General features: G+C 43.2%; 1 protein-coding gene across 1 annotated transcript; it reads left to right on the top strand.

Annotated features, from left to right (window-relative positions):
- The first annotated feature begins 1,242 nt into the window (after positions 1 to 1,242).
- On the top strand, positions 1,243 to 14,758 carry LOC115103503 (MICAL-like protein 2). Its single transcript, XM_065014272.1, has 18 exons — positions 1,243 to 1,609; positions 2,175 to 2,223; positions 4,127 to 4,268; positions 4,659 to 4,837; positions 8,371 to 8,504; positions 8,585 to 9,091; positions 9,223 to 9,380; positions 9,733 to 9,808; positions 10,276 to 10,478; positions 10,598 to 10,705; positions 10,802 to 10,864; positions 11,016 to 11,077; positions 11,255 to 11,372; positions 12,484 to 12,586; positions 12,678 to 12,751; positions 12,902 to 13,016; positions 14,453 to 14,499; positions 14,580 to 14,758. The coding sequence occupies exons 1-18, from the start codon at positions 1,467 to 1,469 to the stop codon at positions 14,660 to 14,662; spliced, it is 2,364 nt and encodes a 787-aa protein (XP_064870344.1). The 5' UTR covers positions 1,243 to 1,466; the 3' UTR covers positions 14,663 to 14,758.
- The last annotated feature ends 254 nt before the right edge of the window (positions 14,759 to 15,012 follow it).

Here is a 15,012-nt window from a genome sequence, read left to right on the forward strand (position 1 = left end):
TCAAAACTTCCGCGGAGGATACACATGAATATCCTTGATGAAAATTGGCTATCGAGAAGGAGAGGGACACATTCGTTTGCCTACTAATGACTTGACACACTCTTGACCACTTATCGGTTTCCTGGTCATGGAGGAGAGAGGACGGAGGACGTTCTTTTGCCCAAACAAGAAAACCCCATAGGTATTATCATAACTGTCCTTCCTTTATTCAATCATTATTGTATATTCATTGTCAGCAGCATATTTATTGCCAGTGTGCATTTGTTTCAGTAATAATTCAACTATCCATATCTTTATATTCTGTAGATTTCAAGGTCTGGTAACACATATTTTGCTATTATGTTAAAACAATTAACATATATAAAAACATGTTAATAAAACGTTTTAGTGTAATTGCAGTGTTACTACACAAGTTTTTCCCAATGTATTTTTATTTTCTTTTATTGGTATGTTGTTCCTACTTTGTATTAGGCTACTTGTATTATTCACACCAAGTAAATGTTTTTTATTTTTTTGCTGTGTGTAAATATATCAATGTCCATCTAATCTCTTTGTAGGTTATGCATCTAGTTGAGGTTGTCGAGTTCTTGGTGGGTCAGTTTTTCCTATGTTACTCAAATTTCAGACACACTCAAGTTGTTCTGGATTCATTTGGGCCCATCTCATTTGGGTCAAATTTGAAACCACCATTGGTGACCCAAAATGGGTCAGTGGGTCTGGATTAATTCGTTTAATGGAGACCTTAAGCCTCTTCTGAGTTTGCAACTTGTAACTTAAAATATGTATCATTGGTTTTTCGAATGAAAATGCCCCATATGCAAATAACCCATATGCAAATGAGCAAACAAGGGCTCAGCCGAATCCTTTGTATTCATAGCCTAATTGAGTTGCTCATTAAGGCTTCAACACTAACGTCTGCTCATTAGTGCGTTAATGTAGGCCTATAGCCTATTTTGTCCATGAAAACTATTGATATTAAAACCACACAGACTTCAACAATAGTGTAAACATTGATTATATATATATATATACTTTTATGCCAATTATTACCTCTCTGAAATAGACTATTCAGGACATAATGCAAATTAATATTTAATAACAGGACAGACACTAAAAATGACCGATTAATTGCCACACTATGATTATTAAAAAGTGCAATTATGTCACGGTGTAAAATGATAATTAACAGCATTAACTAGGCTACTGAACCAGAGCCTCGCCCCCTTGCGTCTCGCCAATATACTTTTTCATGAGGTATGCAATGGTAGCGTATCAGTCGCGAGCATCAGCTGATGATTGAACACTGAACAGTTTGAACTGGCTTTTCTTTCTTGGTAATCGGTATCTTGCTTTCTACTACCTGCACATCAACTGAAATAAGACATAACAGCCACTGGTTGTATACTTCTCTTTGGTATATCTTTTTTTCGGAAGTAATTTATTTGACAGGACGCGCTTCGGGAAGGATGGCTGCCATCAAGGCGCTTCAACAGTGGTGCAAACTTCAGTGCAATGGGTACCGAGATGTGGCTATCATCAACATGACAACTTCTTTTAGGGACGGGTTGGCGTTCTGTGCGCTTATCCATAAATACAGACCGGACCTAATGTAAGCATTATAATGACTTAAAATATAGATTTGGGTGAAGAATTGATGTTCAACGGAATGGTTCATCAGGTGCAACAAATCATTACCAGCTGGAAACAATCAATAGGTCCAAACATTTCGATGGGTATTTGCTGTTAGCTTTAACGTTACAGTTAAAACTTGTAATATTTTGAATCATATTATGAATAACCGACCTCGGCGTTTCCCAAACTCCGTGCACTTTTTTTGTTTGTTGCCATAACAGTACACAGCGACAACAATGGTAGCGGGAATCCCCCTCTCCAGCGTCCTTTTAGCCAAAGGATTGACAAAATTTGGTTGATCATTTTTTACTTTTATTTAATTAACCTATATTTATCTAGGCAAACAGAAAGAAACCTCACAGCATAACCATTCCCACAAGATTTCTTACTGTACTAGTGGACTAGAATATTATTTTGGATGTATCCCAGAAACCTGGTTATTTTCCTTGAACAGGGCAGTTAGTCACCCAAATTCACATGAGAATAACCATTGATCAACCTCCACAATGTGAATTATTCATTTCCCTGTGTTCTATATTCAGAGACTACGACTCCTTGAATAAAGAGGATATTTTTGACAACAACAACTTGGTAAGATTTACTGTCTATTTATGCATGTAACATAATCACAGTTAAAGGTTGTACATTGACATGACCATACTGAACTGTTTGACCATCTTATCAGGAAGTCAGTTGGTTTGTGTTTGAGGGGATTGCATTGTTAGAAATGCATCAAGTCCTTTGTAACATTCAGGCCTATTTTTTTTTATTAGCGAAGTCTCCAAAGGACTGGAATTGTGCTCAAGTCAATTCATGGTTATTTTGATATATACCTCAGAGGTCTGTATCTTGAACTGGGGCAAACAAGTTTTGCTCTGAAGGGTGATGTTAAATGCAACTCGTGAAAAGAATGATGGCTCACCATAAATGTGACTTATTGCTTGTAGCATGCATAGCTTGTAGCATGCATAGTATGTAAACGCAGTGGCCAAATGCAGAACGTCTTTCCCAGTTGAAAACTGGACAAAATGTATTCCTAGGATTTCATGTCCCAGGCAAGGTTATTCAAATATCAACTGTAGTTTGGGAAACTATCTCTGCTAGGGGTGCTATGCAAGGTCTGTCCCATGTTGCTGTTTTATTGTGAGGAGAATGTCATCTGCGAGTTGAATGGAGTGTGTCAAGTCAGTCTTACACTGTGTAAACAATTCACTTGGTAGTGACTGGCTAGTTACACTCATTTATATTGATACTTTGACAGATGCCAGCTTACTCTTTTTGGAATTATTTGACCAACTCTTTTGTCGCCTCCCCTCCCCTTATTTCCTTCACACCAGGAAGTGTGTTGGGATAAGAATGAGTCAAGCAGCTGCGACTTGTCCATAATTTAGTCATTCTCTCTGTGCTGGTTTCCTCAGTTTTTGAGGATTACAGACCTCATAGTGTTCTATGCACTCCAGGATCTGTTGCAAAACACTAGCTGCTCGTCGTGCCGATCCCCCACAGCGTCTGTTAAGAACCTGAGTACCAGAAGAGACTCCCTGGGTTATTCATTATGAATGAGGCTTACTGTTAGCCGTGGGCTACTCGATCCGCATGAAAAAGGTCCATTTACAAATGTTAGACAGTATGGTGAGACAACAGCGCTTGGGATGTTGCATAAGAACGTGTTTTAAACCAGTGTATTAAAAACATTTTTTTTAAATTGACCAACCAGCTAGGAAGGAATTCCCCCATGGTGGAGTCCAAACACCCATTTTGTGTAGCTATTTATTTTTAGTCTGAGGTAGTCCTATACACATTGATAGTAATCCTCTGTATTTCATGACAAGGAGGTCCCAGTCCTTCATGTGTGTGTCTCAGGTTTCTCTCTGTGGTGGGTATATCTGTCACTGCAGACTACAAATATGCACTTGTCTTGTCAAGACTCTGTTTCGTTACGGTACAGCAACAATGGCCAATTCCGTTACTATTATACAGAGAATCTCAAATGTAGAAGTTGTTTGGCCTTTCTCCTCCTCCAACATGAACGGATATGCCGTTTAATGAGCACGTCCAGGTTGATCCTGAACAATGCCCCGTTCTCCCTCCTTCTTCCCAGGGCTGAGTGTGCACAGGAAATGTGCTATTCATTATTCACCCCCTGTCCAGACCTCCCTAGCATGGGGCCACAAACAGCTGCTGGCTGGACTTTACCATTTTCTATTTCTGAAGAGACAGTTTTGTCTGGCTTGTTTACAGTTAAATTAAGTAGCTGCTTTGTATATTAAGAAACCCTCCAGAACATTGGGAAAGTGTTATTCAAATTATCTATGATTTCGCCTTACTACCTCAGCTTTTTTAAAACCTTTACAAAGCAAATGTTGTACATTTTTACAAACCGTTATGTGTTCTGCTTACTAGGGGGTACTCCAATACACCTGACCCCTCTAATTTTTGGCTCTCTATGGCTTTATGGTTGGTTATTAAAACAAGTGTTTTATTTTAAATTCAGGCTTTCCGGGTTGCAGAGGACAAGCTGGGGATCGCTGCTCTGCTGGATGCAGAGGACATGGTGGCCCTGAGGATCCCAGACCGACTGAGCGTCCTCACCTACGTCTCCCAGTACTACAACTACTTCCACGGACGCAACCCTAGTAAGACTGTCTGACTTGAGGCAGCTTTGTTACATTGGAGCACTAGCCTATATGTTGCACTATAAGTATTTCCTTTCCTGGTGAGGTGTTACTTAAGGTGATTGTGTAAAGTACACAGGTGTCATGTCGTGTTAATTCGGGTGAAAACGTTGCTTCAAACCTGTTTAGTGTAATGTACTTATCCTTACAATCAGTAGTAAATTTAAAACTTGGCAAATTTTTTTTTTTTCAAATTGTTTATGGTTATTGGTTTATAAGATGTTGTATATCCAAACTATTTCAGTTTCACATGCACAAAGCATCTCTACTGAGCTATTGGTTCATGTATCGTAGACTAGAGTATTGTGGCTCAACCCTCTGATTTCTGATGGCCAATGTCGTTTTTTCCAGTTGGAGGGGTGGGTGCTGTGAAAAGACCAGCAGAGGGCTCCAAGGAGGAGCCATGTGGAAAGAAGAATTTCCCGGTGGTGGCCAAAACCATGGTGTATAAAATGGCCATAGAGAATCGTCCACCTCCTTCCTCTCTCATGGTGAAAACCTCCCCCAAAGCAACCAGAGCTGCTGTTCAGGTTAGAGGAGTACACATGTCTTTAAAATTAAAATAAACGTTTTTATCAGATGTTTGACAGGTATACATTTTGGTGAACTACTGAATGTACGCTATATGTACAAAAGTATGTGGACACCCCTTCAAATTAGTGGATTCGGCTATTTCAGCCACACCCGTTGCTGACAAGTGTATCAATTCAAGCACACAGCCATGCAATCTCTGTAGACAAACATTGGCAGTGGAATTGCCTTACTGCAGATCTCAGTGACTTTCAATGTGGCACAGTCATAGGATGCCACCTTTACAACACGTCAAGTCATAAATTGTCTGCCCTGCTAGAGCTGCCCCAGTCAACTGTAAGTGCTGTTATTATGAAGTGGAAACGTCAAGGAGCAACAACGGCTCAGCTGCGATGTGGTCAGCCACACAAGCTCACAGAACGGGACCGCTGAGTGCTGTAGTGTGTAAAAATCATCTGCCCTCTGTTGCAACGCTCACGACCGAGTTCCAAACTGCCTCTGGAAGCGACATCAGCACAATAACTGTTTGTCAGGAGCTTCATGAAATGGGTTTACATGGCCGAGCGGCCACAAGCTTAAGATCGCAATGCCAAGCGTTGGCTCGAGTGGTGTAATGCTCGCCGCCATTGGCCTCTGGAGCAGTGGAAATGCTTTCTCTGGAGTGACAAATCAAAATCAAATCAAAATGTTATTGGTCACATACACATGGTTAGCAGATGTTAATGCGAGCGTAGTGAAATGCTTGTGCTTCTAGTTCAGACAGTGCAGTAATATCTAACAAGTAATCTAACAAGTAATCTAACAACCACTACCTTATATACACACAAGTGTAAGGGAATGAATAAGAATATGTACATATAAATACATGGCTGGCCGAATGGCATGGGTAAGATGCAGTAGATGGTACAGTATATACATATGAGATGTGTAAGATGCAGTAGATGGTACAGTATATACATATGAGATGTGTAATGTAGGGTATGTAAACATAATATGAAGTGGCATTGTTTAAAGTGACTAGTGATACATTTATTACATCCAATTTTTAGTTATTAAAGTGGCTAGAGATTTGAGTCCGTATGTTGGCAGCAGCAACTCAATGTTAGTGATGGCTGTTAGCCAGTCTGATGGCCTTGAGATAGAAGCTGTTTTTCAGTCTCTCGGTCCCCTCTTTGATGCACCTGTACTGATCTCGCCTTCTGGATGATAGCGGGGTGAGAACAGACAGTGGCTCGGGTGGTTGTTGTCCTTGATGATCTTTATGGCCTTCCTGTGACATCGGGTGGTGTAGGTGTCCTGGAGGGCAGGTAGTTTGCCCCCGGTGATGTGCTGTGCAGACCTCGCTACCCTCTGGAGAGCCTTACGGTTGTGGGTGGAGCAGTTGCTGTTCCAGGCGGTGATACAGCCCGACAGGATTCTCTCAATTGTGCATCTGTAAAAGTTTGAATGACAAGCCAAATTTCTTCAGCCTTCTGAGGTTGAAGGGGCGCTGTTGCGCCTTCTGAGGTTGAAGGGGCGCTGTTGCGCCTTCTGAGGTTGAAGGGGCGCTGTTGCGCCTTCTGAGGTTGAAGGGGCGCTGTTGCGCCTTCTGAGGTTGAAGGGGCGCTGTTGCGCCTTCTGAGGTTGAAGGGGCGCTGTTGCGCCTTCTGAGGTTGAAGGGGCGCTGTTGCGCCTTCTGAGGTTGAAGGGGCGCTGTTGCGCCTTCTGAGGTTGACCGTGATGTGTACGCCGAGGAACTTAAAGCTTTCCACCTTCTCCACTGCTGTCCTGACGATGTGGATAGAGGGGTGCTCCGTCTGCTGTTTTCTGAAGTCCATGATCATCTCCTTTGTTATGTTGACACAGACCCCTGACCTTAACTCCATCTAACACCTTTGGAATGAATTGGCCTGCCAACTGCGAGCCAGGCCTCATTGCCCAACATCAGTGCCCAAACTCACTAATGCTGTTGTGGCTGAATGGAAGCAAGTTCCTGCAGCAGTGTTCCAACATGTAGTGGAAAGCCTTCCCAGAAGAGTGGAGGCTGTTATAGCAGTAAAGGGGGACCAACTCCAAATGAATGCCCATGATTTTGGAATGAGATGTTTGATGAGCAGGTGTCCACATACCTTTGGTCATGTAATGTATCTAAACTCAGCAAAAAAAGAAACGACCCTGTCTTTCAAAGATATCTTCATTGTAAAGGGTTTAAACACTGTTTCCCGTGCTCGTTCAATGAATCATAAACAATTAATCAACATGCACCTGTGGAATGGTGATATAGACACTAACAGCTTACAGATGGTAGACAATTAAGGTCACAGTTATGGAAACTTAGGACACTAAAGAGGCCTTTCTATTGACTCTGGAAAAACACCAAAAGAAAGATGCCCAGCGTGCCTGCACATCTGCGTGAACGTGCCTTAGGCATGCTGCAAGGACGCATGAGGACTGCAGATGTGGCCAGGGCAATAAATTGCATTGTCCGTACTGTGAGACGTCTAAGACAGCGCTACAGGGAGACAGGACGGACAGCTGATTGTCCTCGCAGTGGCAGACCACGTGTAACAATATCGGTACATACGAACATCACACCCACGGGACAGGTACAGGATGGCAACAACTGCCCAAGTTACACCAGGAATGCACAATCCCTCCATCAGTGCTCAGACTGTCCGGTTTGTAGGCCTGTTGTAAGGCAGGTCCTCACCAGACCTCACCGTCAACAACGTTGCCTATGGGCACAAACCACTGTCGCTGGACCAGACAGGACTGGCAAAAAGTGCTCTTCACTGACTGTTTTGTCTCACCAGGGGTGATGGTTGGGTTTATCGTCAAAGGAATGAGTGTTACACCAAGGCCTGTACTCTGAAGTGGGAGTGATTTGGTGGAAGGTCCTTCATGGTCTGGGGCGGTGTGTCACAGCATAATCGGACTGAGCTTGTTGTCATTGCAGGCATATCTCAACGCTGTGCATTAGTTACAGGGAAGGCCTCCACCTACCTCATGTGGTACCCTTCCTGCAGGCTCATTTTGACATGACCCTCCAGCATGACAATGCCACCAGCCATATGGCTTGTTCTGTGTGTGATTTCCTGCAAGACAGGAATGGCAGTGTTCTGCCATGGCCAGCGAAGAGGCCGGACCTTGTCTGAGATCTGTTGGATCGGAGGGTGAGGGCTAGCCCCCCCCCCCAGAAATGTCTGTGAACTTGCAGGTGCCTTGGTGGAAGAGTGGGGTAACATCTCACAGCAAGAACTGATAAAGCTGGTGCAGTCCATGTGGAGATTCACTGCAGTACTTAATGCAGCTGGTGGCCACACCAGATACTGACTTACTTTTGACCCACCCCCCCTTTGTTCAGGGACACATTTAATTTCTGTTAGTCACATGTCTGTGGAACTTGTTCAGTATGTCTCAGCTGTTGAATCTTGTGTAAATATTTATATGAACATGACATATTTTTGCTGAAAATAAACGCAGTTGACAGACTATTTTTAACAAGAGTACATGACAAACGCTTACCGGTATTTGTTCTCTCTCCCCTCCACAGAAGACTGATGTATTGGTGGAGAGCTCCAATAAGACGGGCACTCTCAGCAGTAAATGTGTTGTGTGCAAATGCCACGTTCATCTAGTCCAACGGCACTTCATCGATGGGAAGCTTTACCACAGGAGCTGCTTCAAGTAAATGTCCGCTTTAAACAGACAGCAGCTCCATCATTATGGTTAAAACATGTTGATACCTTTGTTGCACCTTTCACCAGGTGCAGTGAATGCTCCAACGTCCTCCTGGCTGGGGCCTATAAACCAGGGAAGGAGCCAGGTTGCTTCATCTGTAATGACCACCAGAACACCAAGAATGACTACAACAAGCCTCCCTCTGGGGTTGTCATCCAGACCAGATGCCCAAGTGCCAACGTTGAATCCAAAAGTGACACCAGCAGAGTCCAGTCTGTGTCCCGCCCCACCTCTGTGCCTTTGACTCCCATCAAGGGTGTCTTGAAGCCCGTGGAGACCACCACCCCAGCTCCCCAACCCTGGACCAGCTCGGCCCAGAGAACCCAGGCAGCACGGCAGAGGTTCTTCCAGTCATCTTCCTCCACCCCAGAGGTCCCCTCCAGCAGCCAGAAGCCATCCGTACTGCCAAGTGTGCCCCTGAGTCCTGAGGAAGAGAAGAACCGAGCCAGGGCCGTCATTACCAAGAAACTAGTTGAGGCGAACTGCAACAACAAAAACACCAGATACTTTGTTATCCAACCAGCAGAAAGGAGGTGAGAAAAGGCTTATGCGTTTACCTACAGGCTTTTAGTCTTAAAGTGTGCACAGTTCATCTCATTTTGTGGGTGTCAGCTAATATTACATGTACATTTCCAAACCTAATGGTGATAGTATTGCTTTCCAGGTTTGAAGATATGGTAAGCTCAGATGACCTCCCCAGCTGGAAGCAGGCTGAATGTGGGCCAGGCACAGCAGGACAACTCTTCACCAGCAATAAGGAATTGCTTAACACCGTCAACAAAGCCAGCGCCAGACCAACAACCGTATCCTCCACCATCAAAGGCACGCTTTTTCAATTCCACTTCATTTTCAGAACTTTTTTATCACGATCATGTTTTTACAATGGGTCATAAGGGAAACTTCAAAAGCTGGAACGCTTTCGATTACCTTGTTAAAACAAGGGTGTAGCCGTGAACAGCATTTCCATACAGTTTAACAAAAGTCTATTTTAAGAGCATGAAAATAAGATGAGCTGCTAGTGCATTAGCAGTCTTCACTAACAACCTTTTTTAATTTGGACATCCCAGCTTGTTTAGCCCTCTCTAATGTTTTTTATTTTAACACTAAATTGAGTTGTAGAATTTAATAATGAGCTTGAATAATAGTCTCCTTTCAAAATGTATTTCTTTGGCAGTAAATGCAGACCGTGCAGAGGCTCCTGTTAACTGGCGATCAAAGCTCAAGCCTGTTAAAAATGGACCAGGACTGAAGTAAGTTTGGACTGCTCATCAGTTATCTATTTATTAACCACTTTCTTTCTAATCATGTACATCCACACAAAGGGAAGGCAGGTATTGTCACCCGGGTGAGAGATTCAATTCTATATCTGATCTGGAGAGCTAACCAGTCTCATGTATCCACACCTCCAGCCTGCGGATTCATCCTGCCTCGCCCTGCTCTGTTATGGCTGACTGGCTCAAATTGCAGCCACTCTCCTCCCCCATCCTCACAAGTCCCAAGGAGTGCTATGGCTGAAATGAACCCTAGTGCACCACTAACTAGTTTCCCAGAATTCCCCCTGATGACCCCCTCCACTGTTTTCTCACCTCCGTTATTTCTAAATATACGGTGAGGCTGAATGTTCTTTTTGTACTTACTGTATGTTCAATCCAAAATGGTTGATTTCAGGGGAAAGTCCAATATTTTCCTGTTCCTTACATGCACCCTCTTTCTCCAGGACCTCTGACTCTGAAAACCAAGCGATCATTGTTGAGCAACCCAAACCTGAAGCCATCTTGAAGTCTTTTGCTACTAGTATCGTCGTCAACATCCGCTCTACCTCTCCTCCGATTCCCCCACCTACCTTCAACCCTCCACCTGGCCCGGTGTCTCACAGAGCTCCGTCTCCCAAGCAGCACCATTGCGGCTCTGGAGACTTGGGTACGTGCTTTTTATTATCCTCTATACTTGGCAGAGTAGTGATTACTCAATCATTTGAGACCCTAAACATTTTCAAAGACTTGTTGGGATTTTAAATTATATCGCGCTTCACCTTCTAGGTAGTAAAAATGGGAATTATTCTACTACTCTGTCCACTCCTCCCCTGGTTCCTGTCTGGCACAGGGTTCCCACTCCAAATAAGCCTCACCACAGCTTTGCAGGATCGGGTAAAGACAAGAACTCCATTCAGTGATTGTATTGCCACAATATATTTGTAATCTATATATTGCAGTTTATTAATCTGTTACATTTTGTTTTTTTAGGCTCAACGGATGGCAATTCTCCCCCTATATTTCCTAAACAGCTTCGCCAGAGCTCCACAGGTTAGACTGGGCCTTCACTTTCTATTACCAGACATTGTCTCAACCATTGATGTTTTAATCTTTTTTTTATATGTCCTAGCTTGTTTATTTTCCGAAGTTAAGTCTTGATTGTCAGCCATTAAATATGTAATAATCCTCTTATCTACCTAATCTACCAAAAATGGAAAATATTTGTCACCCACAAACACCTCCCAGTCTGAAATTAGGTCACCCTCGGTAAGTTATCAGTTATGTCTCATACATAAAGAGTGGCATGTTACTAGAGCTTATCAGAGGAAATAACTATTCTATGTGACAATGTCAAATTCTTATGACATTTTCATGTCAGTTAAATAATTACACCGGATTAGCAATTGACACCATGGGGTTTTTCTTTGTTTTGTTCAATGTAAGTCCCATCATATCCCCATGGACCAGATAGTGAAGGAGCTGCGTGATATTGAAGACATCCTGGGTGACTTGGAGAGGAAGGGAGTGGGGATGGAGAAGAGGCTTCGCAGCTGGGAGGAAGGTACTTTCCATTGAACTTCCCTTTACTCCCAGTGTCCCGCCCTCTGTTGATGTTGACTAATAGCTAGCGATTGCCAGTGGGAGGGAGGTCTTCTGCATACACTTTCTTGCTTTGCCATTTTAGTTAGGTTATTGGTTTTGGGACTGGTCTGACTTTTGAAGGACTTAAAGGACAAGTGATTCTGCACACAGTTATGTTAAAGAAGACTGACCATGTTTCAACCTTAACTGGGTCTTTTGTCAGGACAGGATTTTGAAGGACACCATGGGAGAATCTCAATTGCCTGCTCCTCCTCAACCCGTTGGATGAGAAAGCCAGAAGCCCCTCCCCTCTGACCTTCTCCAATGGGTTTTGAGAAGGGGAGAGTGTGCAATTGAGATTCTCCCCTTCTATCAAAGTTTATTTCCAAGTAAACTTCCAAATAGACCAGCCTTTATGATTAGATATTTATTAATGTACTTCAATTCAAATGGCCCAGTCCCTCCACTATTCTCAGTTTTGAGTTGTGCTCTGATGGTGAGCATTTTATCCCTGCAGCCCACCTGGGACTTTACACAGGAATCCAAACCCACACCGCCTGGAGGGGAGAGGTGTGACTGGCGAACAGGTTCCATTTCCCTCCTCTACGGCCCAATGAGGCGAGAGGCAGGCACTGCCCACATGAGGGCACCTTCTCCCTCTCTGATACTATCCATCTCCCTTGAGTGATAGCGAGGTGGTGGTGAAGATCTGACCAGCCCCAGAGACTGGCTGTGGCTGCAAACAGAGCAGGAGCAGTAGGGGGCCTGATTGCTCTGCTCAAGGTCACCATCTGGGCACAGTTATATTAATATTATTATCCGGTTCACTGCTTTACTCCCTCCCTCACTCCTTACATGCACCTGTCTGTCCTGCTGGTAGGAGGCAGGGGGAGTTAATGGGACACTCTTCTCTCTCAGCCCAGTTTGTACTATTGGTTGTGGCTGGTGTGTTTGTATACCCACAGCCATTAGGCACTGACAAAGGCTCAATGTGCATGTTGGATTGGAACACTGATTTTTTTTGTTCATAAGTCCTGCACAAATAGATGTTATTTTATGTATTGACAATGAACTTCACTGGCCTTTTGCAGAGGGCAAGGGGGACATTTTGATGGACCCTCTAATGGTTGACTGGTTCAACCTGATCCAAAAGAAGCAGACATGCATTAGGAGGGAGTCGGAGCTTGTGTACATGTGAGTACTTGTCAAGTTTAAATGTTACCCAAATCTATCTGCACTATTTCGGGTTTACAATGGCTTAAAAATCACGTATTGCATTTGTCAGAGCTAAGACTCAAGACCTGGAGGAGCAGCAGCCTGGGGTGGAGGGTGAGCTGCGCAGACTGTTGGAGAAACCAGGTAGGAGGCACAATGTTCACACAGCACCTCAACTGTTCACTTTACATCCCCCTAACAGATCAGCAGCTACCATGTTGTATTGTAGTGCTACCATGTTGTAGAGTAGTGCTCCTATGTCTAACATAGGTCTTCTTATCTCTGGTGTCACAGATCATCTGAAGTCGACAGAGGAGCTTCGGCGAGAGAGCAGTCTGATGGAGAGGCTGATGGAGATTGTGAACGGTAGAAACGCCATTGTAGAAGGACTGGATGAAGACAGGCTCAGGTAGGGAAATAGCGCAACTTTATTGCTTGCACAATTTGATGCGAGTTGTGACTGGGGGTCGGCCGATTAATCGGAATGGCCGATTAATTAGGGCCTATTTCAAGTTTTCATAACAATCGGAAATCGGTATTTTTGGGTGCCGATTATTTATTTTGTATACCTTTTATTTTACTAGGCAAGTCAGACACATTCTTATTTTCAATGACTTCCTAGGAACGGTGGGTTAACTGCCTCGTTCAGGGGCAGAACGACAGATTTTCACCTTGTCAGCTCGGGATCCAATCTTACAACCTTAGTTAACTAGTCCAACGCAATAACGACCTGCCTCTCTCTCGTTGCACTCCACGAGGAGACTGCCTGTTACGCGAATGCAGTAAGCCAAGGTAAATTGCTAGCTAGCATTAAACTTATCTTATAATAAACAATCAATCATAATCACTAGTTAACTACACATGGTTGATATTACTAGATATTATCTAGCGTGTCCTGTGTTGCATATAATCTGACTGAGCATACAAGTATCTGACTGAGTGGTGGTAGGCAGGTGCGTAAACATCAATTCAAACAGCACTTTCGTATGTTTTGCCAGCAGTTCTTCGTTGTGTGTCAAGCATTGCGCTGTTTATGACTTCAAGCCTATCAACTCCCAAGATGAGGCTGGTGTAACCGAAGTGAAATGGCTAACTAGTTAGCGCGCGCTAATTGAGTTTCAAACATCACTCGCTCTGAGTCTTCTAGTGGTTGTTCCCCTTGCTCTGCATGGGTAACGCTGCTTCGATGGTGGCTGTTGTCGTTGTGTTGCTGGTTCGAGCCCAGGGAGGAGCGAGGAGAGGGACGGAAGCTATACTGTTACACTGGCAATACTAAAGTGCCTATAAGAACATCCAATAGTCAAAGGTATATGAAATACAAATGGTATAGAGGGAAGTAGTCCTATAATTCCTATAACTACAACCTAAAACTTCTTACCTGGGAATATTGAAGACTCGTGTTAAAAGGAACCACCAGCTTTCATATGTTCTCATGCTCTGAGCAAGGAACGGAAACGTTAGCTTTCTTACATAGCACGTATTGCACTTTTACTTCTCCAACACTTTGTTTTTGCATTATTTAAACCAAATTGAACATATTTCATTATTTACTTGAGGCTAAATTGATTTTATTGATGTATTATATTAAGTTAAAATAAGTGTTCATTCAGTATTGTTGTTGTTATTATTATTATAAATACAAAATCGGACGATTAATCGGTATCTGCTTTTTTCGTCCTCCAAATAATCGGTATCGGCGTTGAAAAATCATAGTCGGTCGACCTCTAGTTGTGAACCATTTTTCTTAATGTGAAGAGCATTTCAATATCTGCAATGGTCTCAAGCGGTCACTGAGGTCAAGCTGGATGTGTAACTTGAAAAACCTAAACATTTTCTCTATTTTAGGGAAGATGAAGAGGATCAGCAGTTGAATGAAATGATGCAGACTCTTGGTGAGTATTTTAAAATGCCACTGTCTTTAAACCCTGGGATGTTCCTTAATGTCATTTTCTCTCTTTGTTCTGGTGGACAGGACTTAAAAAATCCAAAATCAAGAGGAAGTCCTTCAAAATGCTGTTCAGACGAAAAAGTAGTAAAAAGGTTGCAGTGTTTTGATTGTTCTACCCTGCTCTGGGGGGTGTATGCGTTTTCCAATGTGTCTGGATTGTACTTAAATAGGGTTTATATTTTCAAGTGCGTGTGTACACCAACTTGTGTTCATGCTGGTATTGGAGTTGCGCTAATAAGTAACAAGATTGTCTGTTGCTCATCCTGAAAGATCTGAAGGTCAAAGACAACTTTTTTTTCAGGAACTTATCAGATCAAGTTGGGGTTTCGTCGCAAAGGATTGTTTAGAAATGCTTTTTGTTTGAGAAGACTCCAGGCTTTCACTCTTCATTTAGTGTTCAGTTGTTCTTGAGATGGGTCTCATGACACTTGACGGATCAATATGTGCTGTTTTTGTC

Source organism: Oncorhynchus nerka, unplaced genomic scaffold (assembly GCF_034236695.1).
Source record: "Oncorhynchus nerka isolate Pitt River unplaced genomic scaffold, Oner_Uvic_2.0 unplaced_scaffold_4073, whole genome shotgun sequence".
Classification (NCBI taxonomy): domain Eukaryota; kingdom Metazoa; phylum Chordata; class Actinopteri; order Salmoniformes; family Salmonidae; genus Oncorhynchus; species Oncorhynchus nerka.